Source organism: Pectinophora gossypiella, chromosome 22 (genome assembly GCF_024362695.1).
Source record: "Pectinophora gossypiella chromosome 22, ilPecGoss1.1, whole genome shotgun sequence".
Lineage (NCBI taxonomy): Eukaryota > Metazoa > Arthropoda > Insecta > Lepidoptera > Gelechiidae > Pectinophora > Pectinophora gossypiella.
In genome coordinates, this window is record NC_065425.1 from 691,678 (window position 1) to 714,968 (window position 23,291).

The window sequence follows — 23,291 nt, forward strand, 5'->3', positions numbered from 1 at the left end:
TACATGACAGTTTTAGGATGTGCGATGCGACGTCACATTAAAACAAACAAAGAAACTGTCAAATTGTATATATTGAAACCTGACAGATAGTTTTTATTTAAGTATTTTGTCTTACTTTTTGGACAATCAAGTGATCAACCTGTAAAAGTAAGATGATCCGTGCTTTAGAAGGCACAATGGTCCCGGTTACTACTTACTGATTTAAGTAAGTAGTCGTTACATGAGCCATGTCAGGAGCCTTTGGCGGCTCAATAATAACCCTGACACCAGGGTTGATGAGGTTGGTAATTCACCTTACAACCCACACGATAGAAGAAGTATTTTGTGAAATGTGACGTCACACGAAATACAATCATGGCCGCCCGTGTTTCGGGTCTTGTGAGTTGTGATACACAGATAAAAAATCGCATTTTAACTTTGTAAAAATAAAATATTTAAAAAATTTCTTCATAAAAAAAACTGTTGGATAAAATTATTGTTAAATGTTAAACTACTATATCCGACTTATTTCATATTTTATTGTTACAACTGTCAAGTGCGTAATTAAAACATAAACAAGCGTTGAGAATATACCTGCACTCTTCTTTGACAGCCGAAATTAAATCCAATTATCAAATAGGTAATTCAATTAAACTTTGTCCTTTTCCAAGTTCTAATATATCTGTTTCATCAAAAATTGGTTGTTTAGCGTTAAAGCGGATAATCAGACAGACAGAGAGATAAGATGGTAAGTGTGTATTCATTTAAGTCCGGCCAAAAAGTTAATGCCATTTGCAGCAAATCTACAATAAGTTACATCAAAAAAAAATATAAGTATTTACTGCATACGGCATAAACTACTTGACTGGACAAATTAATTTTGTACCGGGTGAGAGCCTTCAGCACTCCCCATTAGTCCCTCCAAGTAGTTATTGTCACCTGCGGTAAATCTACAATGAGTTACGTCAAAAAAAAGATATACTACCTATCCACTACTGATGAAGTCGGAAGCAGGCAGGAATACTTTTAGTGCATAGGCGGGTGCACAACCGCATATACCGTCTCTCGTCCTTACTATTATTTGATACCTAAACTAAAAATCTAGTACTTTTCTCATTCAAAAGATAGAAGAAGATTATAAGCGGTAAACAGCTCAGAATAAGAATGAGATCGTTGTATGGAGTGTCCAGGGTGTGGGTTGTGGTGATAACCAATAGTAGAAGCCTTCTGTGTCGGGTGTTTTATAGCTGCTGATAGCGTGTAAACGTGCGATAGGAGTGGAATGTTATCTCGACAATTGGGTGTGTAAGGTATTTGTGAAGGTATTTTTTTAGACAGGGTGTTAGTAACACCGTAACGAATACTAATGGGGATGATTCAGACCATGATTCTGAGTTGATATCAAGAAGAATTCCCTGTCGGAAATTTAATGAAAATTTTAGTGTTTTTTTTAATTTATTTTCAGTTCCATACTTTTGCCACGGAAAATTACACTTGATACCAGTTCAGAATCACGGTCTGAATCATCCCTCAAAAATCTCGTTTCGATGTCGCTAACAGCCTGTATTTGACAATAATTTATGTTCTAAAAATAAACAAACTACAAGGAAAAATGAAACCAATATCTTTTAAGTGCGATGGCAAATTCCACTTGATATTAACTCAGAATCATAGTCTGAATCATCTCTTTCAGTATTTGTTACGATGTCTCTAACATCCTGTATATAAAACGATTTGCTGTTCGTTAGTCTCACTAAAACTCGACGTACAGATAAACTGATACTTCCCAGAGTAAATATGAAGTTATACAGTAAGAATGCACATAATATTATTATGGCGATAAAAATAATATACAGGGTGTTAGTGACATCGTAACGAATACTCAGAGAGATGATTCAGACCATGATTCTGAGTTAATATCAAGTGGAATTTTCCGTCGCAATATTCATGTTATTTTTTTAGTTTTTTTTAATTATTTTCAATTCTATAGTTTTGCGATGGAAAATTCCACTTGATATTAACTCAGAATAATCGGCTGAATCATCCCTCTCAGTATTCGTTACGATGTCACTTACACCCCATACAAGTACATACAGTAGCCATACAAGTAGGTATGGGTGTTAGTGACACTGTAACGAATACTGAAGGGGATGATTCAGACCATGATTCTGAGTCGATATCAAGTGGAATTTCCTTTCGGAGAAGTCATGAAAATTTTAGAGCTTATTTAAATTATTTTCCGTTCCATACTTTTGCGACAGTAAATTCCACTTGATATCAACTCAGAATTATGGCCTGAATCATTCCTCAAAGTTTTCGTTACGATGTCACTAACACCCTGTATATAATAAGCTTCCAAAAGAAATATCGGATTTTAGTATATTATAATAACTTCGTGCAAAAATTGAAAAAATACCTAATTAATAAAAAATATTATAATCTGCAGGAGTTTTTCGAATCGAAATAATTATTTTGATCCACAAATTCATTTTATTAAGTTAAAATGCTCTTTGTTATCATGTCTGATATTGTTGTTGTGTCTTATATTGTATGATTGAGTTACTTCTATTTTTTTTTTATTTCTATATATTTGATATATCAAAGAAAGAAAATTTGCAGTTCCCCGACGAGGTGTCTTGTTGTAAGTGCTAAATAATTAATTTGAAGAACCTTTATACACATGATTGCACCAATAAAGAATTGAATTTAATTAAAATCTCAAGAACGGCTGAACTGGTTTGGTTAATTTTAGTCTTGAAATACTTGTGGAAGTCCAGGGAAGCATTGAACGGTGTTAAATATGGAAAAGGGTGATATCAAGTTCACCAGGTCATCTAGTTGATGTATTATGTTACGATTGGTTTATTATTTCATCAACTTGTTCATTATTTAGACGAAATATAATTACGGTTGGATCAGTTTACAGCCTAATTTGATCCCGCCTGATCCAAAAGGGTTAATTGATTGAAATACTGAAATTCATATATCAAGTGGTAATTGGTATTATCCGCAGTACCCCCTCAGGTTGATTGAGGGGAGGCCTGTGCCCAGCAGTGGAACGTGTATTGGCTGTTTATGTTAAATAAAATCCACTTGATATTAACTCTGAATCATCCCCCTTGATATACGTTACGATGTCACTAACACCCTGTATATCAATGCTTCCAAGGCTCACTTACGATGATTTACTTCCCTACTTCACCATTATTATTGCTGTCTCGTTTTAATCAAGTTAAGTAATATGAAATGACATATCCATCTTAATTAACACGCCCTGCCGGTTATACATATATATATGTGTGTACGTTTTCTTCCTCCTACAATATTCGTACAAGCACTTAGTACATATTTGTCCGGCCAATTAGTTAATGTCATTCGCGAAATATCTACAATTCTTCTTCTTCAATCGTGTGGGTTGTGAGGTGGAGTACTAACCTCAACAACCCTGGTGTCAGGGTTGCTATTGAGCCGTCAAAGACCCCTGACATGGCTCATGTAACGACTACTTGCTTACATCAGTAAGTACTAACCGGGGCCAACGGCTTAACGTGCCTTCCGAAGCACGGATCATCTTACTTTCGGACAATCAGTACTACTACTAGCCCAACATACCACCAACCCGCAGACGCAGCGTGGTGGAGTATGCTCCTCAACCTGTTCGGTTGTTTGAGGGGAGGCCTGTGCCCAGCAATGGTACTTCTTATACAGGGTGTAAGTGACATCGTAACGAATACTGTGAGGGATGATTTAGCTCATTATTCTGAGTTAACATCAAGTGGAATTTCTATCGCAAAAGTATTACTATAGAAAATAATTTAAAAAAAAACTAATAAAAAAATTATGAATTTTGCGACGGAAAATTCCACTTGATTATTAACTCAGAATCATCCTCCTCAGTATTCGCTACGATGTCACTAACACCCTGTATGGGCTGTTTATGTTTATATGTTTGCTTCGGACTTTTTTATTTAAAAGACGGCCTCCGTGGTCCAGTGGTTGAGCGTTGGGCTCACGATCCGGAGGTCCCGGGTTCGAATCCCGGTGGGGACATACCACAAAAATCACTTTGTGATCCCTAGTTTGGTTAGGACATTACAGGCTGATCGCCTGATTGTCCAAAAAGTAAAATGATCCGTGCTTCGGAAGGCACGTTAAGCCGTTGGTCCCAGTTACTACTTACTGATGTAAGTAAGTAGTCGTTACATGAGCCATGTCAGGGGCCTTTGGCGGTTCAATAGTAACCCTGACACCAGGGTTGATGAGGCTGGTACTCCACCTAACAACCCACACAATAGAAGAAGAATTAATTACCAACCATAACGCGACTAAAATCCAGGGGACGCAATGATTATTAAAGTTGTAGTTGTACTCGCTTAGTTTAAAATTGGTTCGTTGCCTTAATGTAAATAGGGGATGGAACAACAGATCGGAGATCGGCAAATAGGCAGTTGAATGGGTGGAGAGACGTGATACGGCCAGTGTGGGGCAAGTGAGGGATTATGAGCGTATGATGCATTTAAAAGACCCAAATTTTTTTTTTTGATGGCTTTGCTCTCGGCTCCAGACTTGCCCGAAGGCATTGACAAGGCCTAAGACGGAACGAGCTCGCCCAGAAGGTGCCTGTTCACTCTGGCCTTGAAAGCACCCGGGTTATATGCATTCGAAAATAGAAAAGATGACAGAGAATTCCACTGCCTAGATAAAATTGTAAAAATGTAAGTTCACAATTATATCCTAATTATTATTGAGGTAGATCGCTATCGACCCACTAGGGTCGATTAATTCTTTCAAATATTTTTTCCTCTCAGACGACGCCCTGAGCCGAGGTTCGCGCCCAACTGGGCACCCTCAGGCCTGTTGTCTTAAACGTTGTACCGGGTGAGAGCCTTCAGCGCTCCCCATTTGTCCGGCCAAGTAGTTAATGCCATCTGCGGCAAATCTACAATAAGTCACGTCAAAAAAAAAAAAAAAAATCAGAGTGTACACCCACCATCGCAAAATTAACTAGATACCCACACATCAGCCAGGTTTCAGATAGACCAACTTAATAAGTGTTGAGCCGTATTGCCGTGTTTAATGTTCGAGCCAACAGAGCTAAATGAAAAAATATTTAAACCGTCTTCTAAATCAGTGTAATAAAAAGTAAGTAATAATATTTTCCTGTGTACCTACAATATTAGAAATTAAAATTTGAAATCAGCGCCATTAACAACCTTCATTTTACCTGTAAACTTTACCTGAAAATAAAAGTCGCATTTCGTCGTTCACTCCATCTTCTTATTATCTGTGGCGGCCTCCGTGGTCCAGTGGTTGAGCATTGGACTCACGATCCGGAGGCCCTGGGTTCGTTAACCGGAAGGAAAAACCACAAAACTCACTTTGTGATCCCTAGTTTGGTTAGGACATTACTATGTTATTTTATTTTTATCGTTCTATTACTATCACTAGATTAAGTTGTTTATTGCTTGTTACTAACCACTATGGAACATGTCCGAAATAAACTCTTTTTATTTTTTTATTTATTTTCTTACAGGCTGATCACCTGATTGTCCGAAAGTAAGATGATCCGTGTTTCGGATGGCACGTTAAGCCGGTTACTATTTACTAATGTAAGTGAGTAATCGTTACATGAGCCATGTCAGAGGCTTTTGGCGGCTCAATCATAACCCTGACACCAGGATTGATGAGTCTGGTATTACACTTCACACGATAAGAAGAAGAAGCGACATCTGTTAGATTTTTTGCTTACTAAGTTACATTTTCAAATATCTTGACAGTGAGATAAAAACGAACGAAGCGAACTAATTGGTTCCTAAAATATGCGCTAGATGGCGCTTGTCCTAGACAAAGGAGAATGGGCGAAACTGGTCCAAGAACCTCCACTGATGAGACTTATATGTAATGAAAGCTTATACTTTCCCTATGATTCTGGCAAAGTTCTATCAGATTCTGTCCCGGGATTCTTTTTCTACGGCCGTGTTTGTCCTGGCTATGTAGATTTAGTTACTGAGCAACAAATCTTGAGTCGATTTTAGTCCCCCACTGTATTTTATCACATTTTTAGCCAGGACAAACATGGCTGTAGAAAAAGAACCCTGGGACAGAATCTGATAGAACTTTGCCAGAATCATAGGGAAAGTATAAGCTTTCATTACATATAAGTCTCATCAGTGGAGGTTCTTGGACCAAGTTTCATACAAATGTGCCCATTGTCATTTGTTGTACGAAAACGTAAAATGAAACAACTGTTTTACTGTGGAGCGTTTGTTGCAAATGCCTCTCTCATTCAGACCACAAGACTGACCGTTCTAAACGTTCCGTTCACTAATTAACTGTCTCCGCAGTTGTTTGGCTTTGTAATTACTTTACGAAACTGTCACATGAGTATAATACACAACCGTTCTAATTCGATGCAATAAAAGTTAGAAACTATTCCATTTAAAACTTTTTTGTCATAGTCATAGGGAATGAATAATGATCACCGATGAGATCCGCCGTAGGGCTGCTATGGCTAAAAGTGCGATGGCTAATCTCGATAAGATTTGGAAGAACCGTGGTATTCGACGCACAACTAAGGTGCGCTTGGTTCGGGCTCTGGTGTTTTCCATATTTATGTACGGTGCCGAAACTTGGAGCTTGAAGAGCCGCGATTGCAGTAAGATCGATGCTTTCGAAATGTGGTGTTGGCGTAGGTTGCTACGCATACCTTGGACTGCGATGCGTACGAATGAGTCCATATTAAAAGAGCTCAAGATCACGACGCGGCTCTCCTCAATATGCCGGAATCGTGCCCTAAGCTTCTTCGGACATATTATGCGGTCTCCGAAGCACAGTCTGGAGAAGCAGATCATCGTTGGGCAAATGGATGGCAAACGTGCGCGAGGAAGGGCGCCTACGAGGTGGTCTGACATCGTGAAGAAGACGGTGAGCGGTAGCATACAGAGGGCGGTGCACGCAGCATATAGCCGTACCGAGTGGAAAACCATAACCTGTGGTCGCGATCCTCAGCAGTGAGGGAACGACGAAGAAGAATAGGGAATGAGGAACTTTTCAGGCTACGTTCTCCAAACATTCATAGAATAGAATAGAGAATAGTTTGGGAAATAGTTTATTATAAAAAGGCGCCACACACAAAAAAAAGACAACATCATATTATTTCCACTAAAACAATTACAAAAAAGCAAGACGGATGTTTGTCGAAATGACCATAAGGTGGTGGTGGACGTCCTGAGATAAAAGGGCCTCACTCAGGACAAGTCGCGGCGTGAACCACGACGCTGGTATTATGTGGACCCTGCTGGGTGACGCACGAACATCGTGTTCCATAAACATGAATCTCGCGAGATTGTGAACTGTCGAATAATTATGAATCGTATCATATTGCCTACAATTTAACGTATTATTTTTCGGTAGATTATAATTTATCAAAGTGAAACCGTCAAATTGTGATACGAAACGCACCTCGCGTGCTATACCATAGAGTTACAAAACTATTAGAGTGAGCATAATGTTAATTTGGGATTCTCTTAAAATGCATAAATGTTTTTGTCATAATTTTAATTATCATAATCCTTTTTGCATAACGCTTTTTAGCATAATAGTTTTACTTTCCCATAATAACATCTAGGAATACTGGTTTGTTAGGTATAACTTATTTTTGGGATTAATAAATAGATATCCATAATTCTTTTTTAGAATAATAGTGTTTTGTCATAATTTTTACAAGGCATAACAGTAGGTTAGGGTGCGGCGGGGGTGGCCCCTGGGCCACCCCTACGCCGCCAGCATGTTTATCCTACACACGAAAAGTATACTGAATGATACGTTTCAGATTTTTTAATTTTGATACATTTTTTCTTACCATGTGATGTCAGAATTATTGATTACTTACTAAATAATTAATAAATACGTACTTGATTTCACAATCTTGAAGAGCATTTATTTTATTTGACTGACACCTGTGTTTTATTCCTAACTCTATGGACACAGAACGGTCTACTGTAAGGCCGACCAATCAGGGACAGCCGTCGGACAGTTGACAATTTGACAATTGTAAGATTGTGATTTAACAGTTTTACTTCGATAGATTATAATCTGACAAATAATAATACGTTAAATTGTAAGCAGTATATTACGTTTCACAATTTTTCGACAGTTCACAATCTCGCGAGATAGATTATAATCTAACGTTATTTACAATTTTACGGTGACATATACATTATAATATAATACCAAATTACTTTAACAGAATTAGTGTGTACAGTCATGAGCAATATAATGTAGCCACTTTAGGACTCTGTCGCACTAACTATATTTATATTTTTTATAAAAGAAAACAATAAACATTCTTTTTTTTTGTATTTATAGGTGCCTTTGCGCATGTAGAGCCGTAGTAGCCCAGAGGGACAACCGCTTGACTCTCACTATAATATTATATAATTTTTAATTTTTTATTTTTTTCATATATCCATCTCAAGCTCCCCTAACCAAGTCTCTGCCGCATCCGTCACACAATGCAGCCCGGCTATGCCACCTGGGAACCGGTGCAGAGGGCACTCGTTCACTATGTGAGGTATTCACAATATGGCGACCGCTTTAAGCCCCATTTATGTAGGTGATGGTTCGACTTTCCATGGTTGGTTCTACACCAGTTCAGTCGGGTCCAGATTTTTCGTTTGGAGTCAAAGCCAGGGACTCTCACTATGAGATCACAGGTTCGAATCCTAGCATGACCCTAAACCTATTTTCGAATTCATGTATAGAGATCATAAGTGTTAAGCCATTGGTCTCAGTTACTACTTATTGATGTAAGTACGTAGCCGTTACATGAGTTGGTCAGGGGCCTTTGGAGGCTCGATAATAACCCTGACACCAGGGTTGATGAGGTTGGTAATCCAATTCACAACCCACACGATAGAGAAATAATTCAAATATGCTATGACGTCAAACAATAGAGAGAGTAGGCTATGTTTACATTTGCAGTATGACTCATCTTTGGTAAACATGTTTATTTTTGTTTCACTCATGCGTATTGCGTACGTTTAGTTTATGTTTACTTCGTAGGGATGCGTTTTCATTAATAAAACATGTCTAAAATTGTTTGATGCACATTAATGCAGAATGTAAAAAAAGAAAAAAACAAATATGAAAAAGAAAAAGACAAAGGAAAGGAAGAATCCTAACCACTTGCGCTGTCCCTATACACCTGAAAATAGCCCAACTTAAATTCTTATTCAAATTATTTATTTCAGATTACATTAGATTCCATTATTAAAATAAAATTAAATTATATAAAATCAAATAAAATTAAAATTATCAATGTTCTTATAAATAAAATAAAATTAATATTATTCATAAAAATGAAATAAAATACAAAAAAAAAACGAAAAACGGGAAACACGTGATCAGCTTCTGTATTCTTCTTACCAGGCCTGGTTTTTGTTTAGGTTTTTTTTTTACAAAATGGCAACGTAGTGTGGAATGACGTCAGCTGGGATAACCTTGAAATGCCCAGTTTGCCCAGCCCAGGACGTCGTCTGAGAGGAAGAATATTTGAAAGAATTAATCGACCTAGTGGGTCGATAGTGATAAGCGCTGAATGAGGGAAATCGTCGACCACGCCGGCGGGGTTGGTATCGGGGTTCTGAAGTGTTTTGTGAACGAGAAAGACCTACTTTCCCTTTGACATGTTTAAACATGTACAAAGTTTAATTTTAGTATAAATACTACTCGTCCCATTCGCGGTCGTTCTAATTTATTCTCCCTCTGAATTTCTCATTTACATAATTATCTAATACTTACCCTATCGTGATGTACGCCTTGCTGCTACGTGGGCCTTAGCCAAGTTGCAAAAGATTTTAAGAAAAACTACAGGATGTTAGTGGCATCGCTAACGGCCTCCGTGGTCCAGTGGTTGAGCATTGGACTCACGATCCGGAGGCCCCGGGTTCGTTAACCGGAAGGAAAAACCACAAAACTCACTTTGTGATCCCTAGTTTGGTTAGGACATATAGGCTGATCACCTGATTGTCCGAAAGTAAGACGATCCGTGTTTCGGAAGGCTCGTTAAACCATTAGTCTCGGTTCCTAATTACTGATGTAAGTAAGTAGTCGTTATATGAGCCATGTCAGGGGCCTTTGGCGGCTCAATAGTAACCCTGAGACCAGAGTTGATGAGGTTGAGTGTTGAGATAGAAGAAGTGATATCGCAAGGAATACTGAGCGGGATGATTAAGCTGATGATTAAGTTGATTCTGAGTTAATATCAAGTGGAATTTCCCGACGGAAATTCATGATATTTTCTGTTCTTTTTTTTTAAATAATTTCATTATTTTCACGGTTTATTAGAAAATACTCAACAAACGGCGGGTAATAAAAACGCTTTTCCCAAATTACCCGACCAGGATTCGACCATGGAATATTGTAGCTCAGTTCGTTTAATTAAAGCTTAGAGTAAATACGGTCACTATCGCGGTTCTAATTCCGTCCACCGTAAAGACCACATTTGCATATCTTGGTCGTACATAACTGATGACGTCATCGGACATGACCTTATAATTACTGTTTCACACCAAACAGTTACTAACGGACGCAACTCCATGAGGCACTTTCCAGGTTCTTCAAAAAATCAAATCAAATATACTTTACTGCAGAGAACTAAATTTCAACAATCAGACATAACACATGAATACAGTACAATTTGGATGGCCTTATTGCTCTAGATCAATTTCTTCCAGGCAACCACCAAAAGGAAACAAACATTTACAAATAACTTGGATGCAGGATGGTGCAACAATGGTGTTTCCGTTTCTTTTTCTATCGTGTGGGTTGTGAGGTGGATTACCAAACCCTGATCACGGTTACTATTGAGCCGCCAAAGGCTCATATAACGACTATTAACTTACATCAGTAAGTAGTAACCGGGACCAACGGCTTTAAGTACGTTCCGAAGCACGGATCATCTTTCTTTCGGACAATCAGGTGATCAGCCGGTAATGTCCTATAACCAAACTAGGGATTACAAAGTGATTTTCGTGATGTGTCCCCACCGGGAGTTGAACCCGGGACCTCCGGATCGTGAGCCCAACGCTCAAACCACTGGACCACGGAAGCTATTTATACTTTCCTTAAAGTACCTAAATGAAATCTGGCCCGCGCGCGGTCTCAGATTTCGCCTGCGCGCGCAGGATGTTTATCACTCGCGCGCATCGTCTGTCTTGACGTGTAACTTATGAGTCGCTAGTACGTGTCTTGTGACATATTCACTACATGACCGGGCAAGGTTTTCACCGAGTACAAAAATTATAAAGTCAAGTGCGTTTTATAAATTCAGTGTGAAATAACCCCATAAGTACGGTGACCGCAAAATTTGCCTGAAAACTCACCAACCGGAACATTACTCGCACCGTTACCGGGCTGTAAACGGTCACCGGGGACATAACCGTTAAAATCGGTTTTTTCGATTATTCGCCCATTTGCCCATCGGTTTTCGGTTTTGTTACCCGTTTAATTGCTTTCAAGATAGCGTTAATGGATAAAATCGAATTAAACTTTTTTTACCCGAAAAAAAACCCCAATTACCCAATTTTTATTGTAATAGTAATAAAAAAAAATATTGTAATAATAATTTTTATTTACCCAATTGCCCGAAGGCATTGACGAGGCCTAAGATGGAGCGAGCTCGCCCAGAAGGTGCCTGTTCACTCTGGCCTTGAAAGCACCCGGGTTATATGCATTCGGAAATACAAAAAACGACAGAGAATTCCACTCCTTAGTTCCACTCCGGCAGAGAATTACACAAAATATAGTGTGTAGTTGCGGGTATAGTTTCTACCCGCAATCTTTCAATTTTTACATTTTTCCTCACCTTATTTTGCCATGTACGGTCACGAGCATTAAAATGTATACACTTTGGTACCATGTCACATTAACTTTTTTGATTGAACTGTAAATCTCACTAAATGTCAAATATGTTAGTGCGACAGAGTCCTAAAGTGGGTACATTATATTGCTCATGACTGTACTTAGTTAAGAGTCTTTTTTGTAATTATTTATTTTTATTTTGGTGCAATAAAGTGTATTTGTATTGTATTGTATTGTATTGAAATATAAGATACTGCTTCTCCCTGTTCTACTCCTAAGAGAGATTGGACAGTATCGGGGCAATTCTTGCTGTGAAGACTGCAGGTCTAAAAAGTGTGCTCTAAACGAAACGATAGATTTAGTATCGATTTTTTTCTCAAATCGATTAATACTATCGTCACTGCCGGCGATACGGCTTGGTGGAGTTGGTGGTGTTGGTCTAACCAAAAGCTCGGTAAGACGTGCGATGTAGCTCGTAGAAATAGTTTTAAACTAGGTATATACAGCCAGGTATATACGAAATCTTTGAGGGATGATTCAGACCATGATTCCGAGTTGATATCAAGTGGAATTTTCCGTCGCAAAAGTATATAATTGAAAATAATTAAAAAATCTTACAAAAACATGAATTTCGCAACGGAAAATTCCACTTGATATCAACTCAGAATCGTGGTCTAAATAATCGCCTTAGTGTTCGTTACGGTGTCAGTAACACCCTGTATATACAAATTTACTATTATTAATACATAGGTATTGCTTCTGATTATTGCAAAAACAAGGCAACAGGCCGTAGTTTTAACCCCAATATCCTTTGCCCACAGAGCCGACATAACAAAAATGAAACCATCATAACGTTGGCCGGGCGATGCGCCCCGCGGGGCGCGCTGCGCGTGCGGCGACGCGCGTAATATGCGCTCGCTGAACGAGACTGCGTGCGCGGCGCTCCTCGAAGACGTGCGATGGGATGAGCCAACCAGCCTCGTCAGCCTCGCCATACTCGCGCTCATCGACGTACTGGTTATTGCAGGTTAGTACCAAGCCACGCTCCTATTTCATTCTGCACGCCTGGTACCTCGTCGTCGAAATACCTGTCTTAGGAACTATCAAGTGCTTAGTAAACTAGTGTGTGAATCTATAATATGACTATCAAGTGTTTGTTTATATTTATTTCTTATTTCTAGTGAGCTCTTTATACTGTATGCGTTCCTGGTACTTTAAGATTGTGATCGGATATAGTTTTGCTCTTCATCGCCTAATACATGGTCTGTAACCAATTGATTCTTCATGCTCTCCTGGTAGGTACACCAGCTTATTACATTTCTGATAAGCTCTTTTTTTTATTATGGCAATGGGTCACTTAGGAGTACGACCATTCTGCCAGTGTCGAAGTGATCAGAAAACAAACTGAAAAAATTTGACAGGTTGATTAATTTTAAACTGTAGGTAGAGAGCTAAACCTTGAGTTAACCTGCAACAAGACAAAACAGGACGTCACAAAACGTTTATCACAATTTAATATTGTATTTACATAAATTATATATTTACAAATTAGTCTGATTAGAGGGGTGTTAGTATACAAGAGGAGGGATTTAACATTTATAGGTTTGGGAATTTTGGGAGGGAGGATATCATAAAGGGAGACTGGTCTGAGAGAGCAGTTGAACAAAACATGGTCAGTCGTTCCGTCCTCGATGCCGCATTCACAAATAGAGGAGTCCCGGATTCGAAGTTTATTAAGGTGAACAGGGGTACAAGAATGACCCAATTGGAGCCTGCAGATTACTGATAAGCTCTTATAATTTTCTGCGCTTCTGGTGGTTACTTGAAACTTCATATTTTTATTACCCACCCAGCAGGCTCCACGTAATACCAGCGTCTTTATTCACGCCGCGACTCGTGCTGAGTGCGGCCTTTATAAGGACGTCCACCACCACCTTTTATGATCATTCTAATGAACATCCTCTATGATTTTTGTAATTGTTTTGTGATTTTTTTTATGTGATGTACCTTATTGTCTTGCTTTTGTGTGCGGCGTCCATTTATAATAAACAATTTCTATTGTTTTCTATATTTTTTGACGAGATTAATTATTGTATACATAAAGGAAGTCAGTCATATTGATCATGGTATTGAATGTGTTCCTCTAGTTATTAAATAACTTGTAATGTAGGGTATACATTACAAGTTATTAAATAACTAGAGGAATTTAATAGATGTGTTGCTGTTGCAGTTTCTTGTCATATCTTCTCCTCAGCCATAACACCTTGCGAAACGACGTTAATTCAAAAATGTTACATTGACCTTCAACAAGTTTATCCATGATAATTACGTTGAATAAATGATTCTGATTTCTAAATTCATAAGGTAGTGTTGGACGTTCTGAGATAAAAGGGCCTCACTCAGCATTTATTTATTTTATTTTTTATTTTATTTATTTATTTCAAAAATTTAGTACACACAGTGATTATGCTAACTAGCATCGTTAAACCATGGTTTGTGTCGATGCTAGGTATCTACGATATCCGTCTTACATTATACATAGATAAGTAGGTAACAAAAACTTGTGGGTAAGCAATGGTAAACAAACATTAGTCGTGTTTTTTTTTCTCTTTTTGACGTGACTTATTGTAGATTTGCCGCAGATGGCATTAACTACTTAACCGGACAAATGGGGAGCCCTAAAGGCTCTCACCCGGTACAATGTTTTAGACAACAGGCTTGAGGGTGCCCAGTCGGGCGCGAATCTGTCGCCTCGTGAACCAGGACGCTGGTGTTATGTGGACCCCGCTGGGGGAGGCACGAACGTCGTGTTCCATAAATATGCAACCTCGTCTGTTAGCGTCAATTTATGTATGTAGCCTTGATTCAGGTGGATAGCTCGCGAGAAACGCAATCCGCTAATGGACTGGAGATCAACTTCCAAATTAATGCAAGAGACAAGAGCCATTTCTATAGTGACTGTTAAGTGAAAATGCCATAAGTTGAAGGGATAATTATTATCTTTCTTACCCGACTGCGGCGAAGCAAAAAGGAGCGTTATATGTTTAACCGCTTTGTATGTATGTGTGTATGTACGTCTGTTCCAACGTAACGTCTAAACCACTCAGTAACAAGAAGCGTCTTTATTTCCTATACATCACTATTGGGAGAGAAATCGTCGACCACGCCGTCGGGGTCAGTATCGGGGTTTTGAAGTGTTGCTAGCGAGCTGATTGGCCAATCAGCTCGCCTCTATGGCTAGGCTAGAGTAATGGGGTTGTCTTACCCGTATTATGAATAACTAGCGTGGGTGGGCATACGAGTTAAGTATTGCCAGCGAAGAAAATTAAAAATTAATCCCATACATACTAACTTTAGTCCTAAATTGCAGAAGCGAACGTGTGATTCAAATAGCTTTTAAGGCGTGTGGAAAAATACTCTAATCCACGGGTTTAAATTGAAACGTTTTCTCGAACCAAATTTATTTAACTTTCAGCGTCTATGTATAATATATTCTGTGGCGGTCTACCAGCGAAATTAGGCTTTTAAAAGGCAAACCCTGTCTCATTGTAATTCACAGAAAATAAATGTTTGATTCGAGAGAATTCTTGGTCGGAATAAATTCTACACACATCAAATTAGGCCTATTTTCCGTTAAGTATTATAGTTTATCTAGGTGTGTATAATGGAGCCTTCAGCGCTCCCCGTTTGTCCGGCCAAGTAGTTAATGCCATCTGCGGCAAATCTAAAATAAGTCACGTCAAAAAAGAAAAAACATCTAAGTATGTATTGTGTCATTATAAAAATTATCCTTTTTTGTTTTAAAACTCAACTTACATACATGCATAAACTCACACCTGTTTTCGGCCGGGGTAAGCAGAGATTATGGAATTCCATTTGCTTCGATCCCGACACACTTCTCTTGCTTCCTCCACATACATCAATCGTTCAATACACGCACGCCGATTCAGAGTAGATCGTACTGAACCTTTTCTAAGGACAACACCAATTTGGTTAATGTTTGGTGTATGTAAGCTCAAAGTAAAAAAGAAACAATTTTTTGTTAAGTAGCTCTAACAAATACCTTTCTAAGAAAGATCTTAAAGTAACTGTCAAAAGCGCTCTAGGAAATGTTTTCAATTCAATTCCCATTTAATTTTCTAACGAGTCACAAAATGGAACTTACATCTGACGTAGCAAGTCCAACGTGTAGAGATAAATCAGCCCGTAGCACCGTAGCAAGTACTACGCTGTAGCAGCGTAGTCACGTACAGTGAATCAAAGCGGAAATGGGATTAAAAAGCTTCTAGCCGTCACGACCCAATCTACGACCTACGCAATGGCAATAAAACCCATTTTTATACGACAACAAACCGACAATAGTATGTTGAATAAAGCAAAGGTACCTCTGATTGTGTAAATGAATTGTTATTTTACAGAAAATGGAGGCTTTAAAAACCTTGACAAAAGATTTCAGGCTGTAAAGCCGCCTTTTGTCTTTGCGTCTATAGATTTGCGTTCCAATTCGTTAAATTGTTCCGTTGTTTGGTAGATAAACTTCAAATGGATTAACGGCTGGAAAATGTTAAACCATCAAAGGTTTATCGGGTCTTTCGATGTATTGTTGGTTTAAAAACGGTTTAGTATTTGAAAACTTGTTAGACATATTTTATTAGGGATTATATAACGGCCTCCATGGTCCAGTGGTTGAGCGTTGGGCTCACGATCCAGAGGTCCCGGGTTCGAATCCCGGTGGGGACATATCACAAAAATCACTTTGTGATCCCTAGTTTGGTTAGGACATTACAGGCTGATCACCTGATTGTCCAAAAAGTAAGTTGATCCGTGCTTTGGAAGGCACGTTAAGCTGGTACCGGTTACTACTTACTGATGTAAGTAAGTAGTCGTTACATGAGCCATGTCAGGGGCCTTTGGCGGCTCAATAGTAACCCTGACACCAGGTTTGATGAAGTTGGTACTCCACCTCACAACCTACATGATAGAAGAAGAATTAGGGATAAAATTTTTCACTAATAAAGTAGTAGTGAGTTTACTAAAAACAAAAACATAGTGTCTATAAGAAAATTACTTTTTTTCTTGTTCTCATTAAACAACTGTTACTATGACCTCAAAAAAAAACAGCATAGTTCTATAAATAGATCGGAGTGCCTTCAAGCCACTCAAGGCTGCTTAGCTGACGCAGCAACTGATTGCATTTTGTCAATGGACGAGAATGAAGGATGAACAAATTATTCACCTTTACATAAATAACAGCCTCCATGGTCTAGTGATAGAGCGTTAAGCTCACGATCTGGACGTCCGGGTTCGATTCCCGATTGGGACATTGTCGAAATCACTTAGTGAGACTGTCTTTTGTTTGGAAAGGACTTATCGGGCTTGAATCAACTAATTGTGCTGAAAAGTAAGATGATTCCGTGCTTCGAAGGGCACTTTAAGCCGTTGGTCCCGGCTATTAGCCGTAAAAATACCTTCTTCAACCCGCAGTGGAGCAGCGTGGTGGAGTATGCTCCATACCTTAGTATCTGAGATACAGGCTCGGCCTAGTTCAGATACTAGTGAACACTAGACTAAGTTTATAATGCGTTACTTATACTAAGAAATTATGTATGAACCCTGTTTTAAGTAAATAAAGTTTTTATTATTATTATTTTTATACCCTCTCCGGTTGATTGAGGGGAGGCCTGTGCCCAGCAGTGGGACATAAATAGACTATTTATGTATTATGTAACCACATAATCTGTTCTGCATATTAATCCTAATATTCACGGCAATTTATCGACATTTACAAAAGAAAAAAACTTAACTAAACTAAGCAAAGGCAGTACCGATGCTTGAACTTTTATCCTTAAGAAAAAATAAGTCCAATTTAAAAAAAGGAACTGGGGTTCTCAAACCAAACCAAAAACATTTCGATAAAGGAAAACAGGTTTGTTGGTTAACAGATCCTCCTGCCTGTAAAGTTGGGCTTTCCACTTATTATTTATTCAGAAGTTTTTCAATATTTCCTGGTGTGACGTCAGCGCCATCTGTCAGCCACCGCGCGCAAACAACGGTTTTCCATTTAGAACGCTTCCCAAGTTCGTACGTCTATGGGTATATGGGTATATTATTTTATTTATTTATTTAAGATGATACTGTGTTTCAACGGCTTGTTTCTCAAACGGAAGGCGCCGATTTGATCTCCGGTACCGGACTTGCTCCAACAAGTTGATAATTTTATTACTTAGTTAGTTAGACGGATTATGGCCCCGATTCCTGCAGACACCGCCTAATTTTATTTTAAGTTATATCTGTCATTTTCATATCCGTCGAATTGGAAAGGGACGGATGATTCACAGCTCTTAATTTTAGGAAGAATGAGTAAATGGATGAATAACCCGGGCGAATCAAAAGGTACGTCGCTGGTATGGAATCCGTTTGACGTGCTGTCTACTTAACTGTGTCGGGTTATTGACGGATGTAAAATTTTTAGACGGTTGGTTTAGATTTGTGCTTAAAATTGACGTGTGTTCCATAAATTTTATGCTTGTCGATTACCCGTCCCTTTCCTTTTCGGCGGATAAGAAAATGACAGATATAACTTAAAATAAAATAAGATGGTATTTACAGGAATTAGCACCATTATATAAATAAATAAAATAAAAATCGTTTATTTCGGACAAAGTCCATAGAATGTTAGTATACATACGACTTATAAACTAGTGTTAGTACATTATTCGGGCGATCAAAAATTCAAATTATAGGGTATGAAGCTTCATCCACCTTTTTAGAAGGGGGGAGTCCCACCTATCACATAACATCTTCAGGATACTGTTGGGGCTGGCTCGAGTCCGCGTGAGAAGCGACGCACAACGTTTCCGCATGATTGCTGCAAAACCATCTGTGTGGGCCTCAGCGAACATACCAGAGGCGCTGCAATATCGCGGCAACCTCAACAATATCCTGAAAGCGTTATTATACTGGACGCGCAGATCGCTGTATGCCCGACGCGTGTTATCCACCCACAGACTGTGTAAAAGGACTGGCAATGTGCTCTAACGCTCAACAGGGGCGTTAAAATGGCCACATTGAAGCAATCCTAGAAAGCAATATTGCAATTTGACATTTTCGCATATAAAAGTAAGTGCGCAATACAAATAAATGACAAATAGTAATATTGTTTTCTTAGATGAATTGCTTCAATGTGGCCATTTTAACCCCCCGGTACTTGAAAATAAGCTAAAAAGCACCTACGTTCAAGAGGTCAGAACAGGCAAACCGGCAGCTTTATCGATGTGATTTTCTTAATTTATTACACCTAAATAGTTGTAGAATATAATATTTGACACGAGAAGTCTGGATCGCTGACGGTCTTGGAGCACCAGAGAAATTGGTTTTCGTTTCATAGTAAAAAAAACACATTTTTCATCATATTTAGGTAAATATTAGTTTTTCGGTAAAAACACCAGTATTAGATGTTAATTGTATTGATTTTTTCTGTCGAATGGCATAACAAAATGGACAAATTTTGACAAAAAAATCATAAATTACTTTTTTCAAATCCGATCCCGTGTGCGGCTGGCCTATCGCGTTGGTCTAACAGAAAGTTCGGTGAAGTGAGAATATTTAGTACATCTTGTACTTACTCACGTTGCGAAGTCGGCTTGGGTTCTAAACAACTAAATTCGACTTTCTGACTTTGAATTCAAGTTTGGAACGTCGATAATCATTATTATACATACATACATACATACATAAACTCACGCCTATTTCCCACCGGGGTAAGCAGAGACTATAGAATTCCATCATCAGAATCATTATTATCTTAATTCGGTAATACCAACCAAAACTATACGTCTATAATCCGCAATTCTTGTAACTAAAATAATTAGAGTAAGTAAATGCAAATTCATTTGGGCTTCAGCCTAAAAAAGCTCATTTTAAAAGGAGGCATAATAACTTGAACCAAAAGAAGTCTGAAAAATGTTCCCGGCCACTGCTGTAATTCAATGGAAAACTTGTTCCAAAACGGATGCAGGGATCCTTTTATCAAAAGCAAAGACTGAAAAGTGCTGAAGCCAATTTTTTTGAGCCCGTAGGCTTGCGCAGCGCGTGTTGACTGATCTTGATAAGTCCCGGTTTTTTCCCCTATTTTTAGCATAACTTATTGTAGGTTGTCGTTGGTCACGACTAATCCCAATTGACAACATTTCAAATTTTTAAGCCGTGGTTTTTTTGTGCTATTTCGAAAGTACTTGTTTAAATAGAAGACACGTATTTTTTCTTTTCAAGATTTTTCCACTAGAAGTTACAAAAAATATTTTTTGAAAATTGGATTCTGCCATTGATAGAATGAAGGCAGTATAATGTAATGTACCTTTGCATGCGTATTTAAAACAAGTCGCAAACAAAGTGTCATGTTATGCATGACATTTACTTTTTTTATAATTTTTATGTAAAGGTCTGAACTTATTATGCCTTCCTCTTCTGAACTCGTGGATTTTTCAATATATTTCTATTATTACTGAATTAAAAAATCTGAAAAAATATGTTTTGTGTAAATCATAGAAATATCTCGAAATGGTTTTCGATTTAAGGCACCTTAGTAAAAATGAAATGTTGTCAATTGGGATAGCCAGAGGTACATCCATCGCAAGAAGTATCCACATCTCATCGAGATTTCTGTTAGTCCAAAGTGATAGGTGGTGAATTTATTAAAGGAAACCCATATTAGTATGAAAACATTTATATTGACATCCAACATTCATTATACACTTACATTTGTTTCGATTATCTACCAATTACCAAAGAACAATCCTTTTCGCGCCCTATCGTCAATTGTCTTTTGTCTTCTTAAAAATGTTTAAGTCATAATGTTTCTTTTTAAAGGACTGGATCATAGTGTTTTGGCCAAAGGAGTACTTACTTCGGCGACCACAAGTTGTATTGTCGTATATAATTGGTCTAGCCAACTGTGTTAGTGAAAACTAAACTTAAGTAATATTAGTTAATAATAAGTCATTGGTGGAGGTCCAGTAGGACCAGAGAGTCTATGAAAAAATTTTAGGTACACCATCACTTATCTGTACTTTTGTTCCAGGAAACTGCCTGGTGATAGCGGCGGTGTTATGCTCATCGAAGTTGCGCAGTGTCACGAACCTGTTCATCGTGTCGCTGGCGGTCGCTGACCTGCTGGTCGGGGTTGCCGTGCTGCCCTTCTCGGCCACTAGGGAGGTCTTTGAGGTCAGTAACACCATGTGAATTTTATTTATTAAAAAAAAAAAAATTATAGCCCGATAATCGTCTACTTTCGCAAAGGCCAGTCATAGGATGGGTGACCACAAAAAAAAAGTTTTCATCTCGAGCTCCTCCGTGCTTCGGAGGGCACGTTAAGCCGTTGGTCCCGGTTACTACTTACTGATGTAAGTAAGTAGTCGTTACATGAGCCCTGTCAGGGGCCTTTGACGGCTCAATAGTAACCGTGACACCAGGGTTGCCGAGTTCGGTACTCCACCTCACAACCCACACGATAGAAGAAGATGAATTGTTTCGATGTGGCCTTTTTAACCACCCTGAAACTTTGTAAAAAAGTTTATTATAAGGTTAGTGATTATTTATTTAGAAGATATGACCGCATGGGATTAAATTTCTGGTAACTGATATAGGCAGCATCTTAAAGAATTCATCTGAAAGAGCAATATTGCAATTTGACATTTCCACATAATGAAAGTAATTGCGCAATGCAAACAAATATGTCAAATAGATGAATTGCGTGGATGTGACCATTTTAACCCCTCTGTTATGTTTGTCATATGTCAAGTCTAGGACAGACTTTAAAATGTAGTCTCGAGCTTTCTACAGAGCGTCATGTAAGAAGTAATTTACATTTATTTTGTCCCAAGACGTTGTTTAGGAATTAATTGAAGTTACAAGGCTAATTTATCTGGAATAGCTTGTAGAAAATAACTTTGCAACTGTGAAATAAACACGAGACACAGATTTAAGTACTTCTGAAGCAAGTTTGTTTTGTACGAGCATGGTAGATTGTATTATGTACATTCAGTAGGTAGTTTAAAATATACCTGTCATTTTCTTATCGGTCTAAAAGGAAAGGAACAGATGATTGAGAGATGTTATTTGAAAAGAATGAGTGATGAATTAATAACCCGGGTGAATCAAATAGGCATCTTACTATTATTCTTACTTTGATGTGTGCTGTCATCATAATTCTGTCGAGTGATTAGCCAATGTAAAATGTTTAGTTGTTTGTTATAAATCTTATGCCTAAAATTGACTTGTGTTTCATAAATGTTATGCCTGTCGATAACCCGTCCCATTCCTTTTCGGCGCATAAGAAAAACTTAAAATAAAATTAGATTGTGTCTACGGGAATTATTACCATTGAGAGCACTAAAATTTAAGAGAAGGAACCCTACAGAAAGATATCAGAGTGACCCAATAAACATTGCTTTTTTAAACTTCAATACAACAACACAAAGCCACCATTCACAGCCTAGCCGCTTTTAATAACCCACCTACAATAACAGTGCCATTCAAATCCCCACTCTAACTACCCACTATATAACCTTTAAAATCGCATACCTTACAAACTTGTGCAATAAAAACCAACCCACGCGAAAATAAAATCTAAAACTTCAGTTACAAAGTCCAAAATCGTTTAAGACAATGTAGGGATGCTGAGTCACGGAATTTTTGACTTAAACGTTTGAAAATAAGGTTGGGATTGAGTTGTGGTCTGATTATCTAATAGCACGTAGGTTCTCAAACTGGTTGTCTATCAGACTGCTTCTTTACCAGAGATCACTATGAAGCCTAAAATGAAAGAAGCCGTTAAACAAACAGGCACAACCCTTAAAAAAATCTAAAGCAATCTTTTTTTGACGTGACTTCTTGTAGTTTTGCCGCAAATGGCATTAAATACTTGGCCGGAACTAAAGCACTCGCAAGTTCATGCTTCGTAAGGATTACCTACAAAACCGAATGTGTACCGATTTGAAAGTCCTAAAAGGACGTACATGGACCAAATTGGGGATGTACTTAGAAAAGGCTCAGTAAGATCTATTCTGAATTGATGAATGTGGAGGAAGCAAGAGAACTGTATCAGGATCGAAGCAAATGGGATTCCATACGGTGGGAAATAGACGTGACTTTATGTATGTAACACAGAAATGTAAAATCCAAGAAAGTACCTAATAGAAATAAAAATAATTCATGTTATTCAATTGTTCATGTTCTAAATTCAAAATTTAAAATTAAATAAACTCGTGTTTTGTTGATCAATTTATCGATGCTAATATCTTTTCGTTGGCGATATAGTCTTGATGGCATTGGCTCAACGGACTGTTCCTTGCGAATCTCCCCGTGCTTTATTCTGCGATTACATCATGGATCCCCAAAACAGTCCTTTTTAAGACTCAACCATAAACAGTCCTTATCAAGAATTACTAAGT

General features: G+C 38.2%; 2 protein-coding genes across 4 annotated transcripts in view; both read left to right on the forward strand.

Moving 5' to 3' along the window:
- LOC126377068 (uncharacterized) overlaps positions 1-23,291 on the forward strand; it is a 450,327-nt gene that overhangs the window by 423,118 nt on the left and 3,918 nt on the right. The gene's annotated exons all lie outside the window — the stretch shown is intronic.
- Positions 1-23,291, forward strand: part of LOC126377065 (octopamine receptor Oamb) — a 210,708-nt gene that overhangs the window by 167,054 nt on the left and 20,363 nt on the right. For all 3 annotated transcript variants that reach the window (XM_050024697.1, XM_050024699.1, XM_050024698.1), the window contains 2 exons: positions 12,663-12,868; positions 20,921-21,063. In XM_050024697.1, coding sequence (XP_049880654.1) covers positions 12,751-12,868; positions 20,921-21,063 — 261 coding nt within the window. In that variant the 5' untranslated portion in view covers positions 12,663-12,750. The remainder of the gene's footprint in view (positions 1-12,662; positions 12,869-20,920; positions 21,064-23,291) is intronic.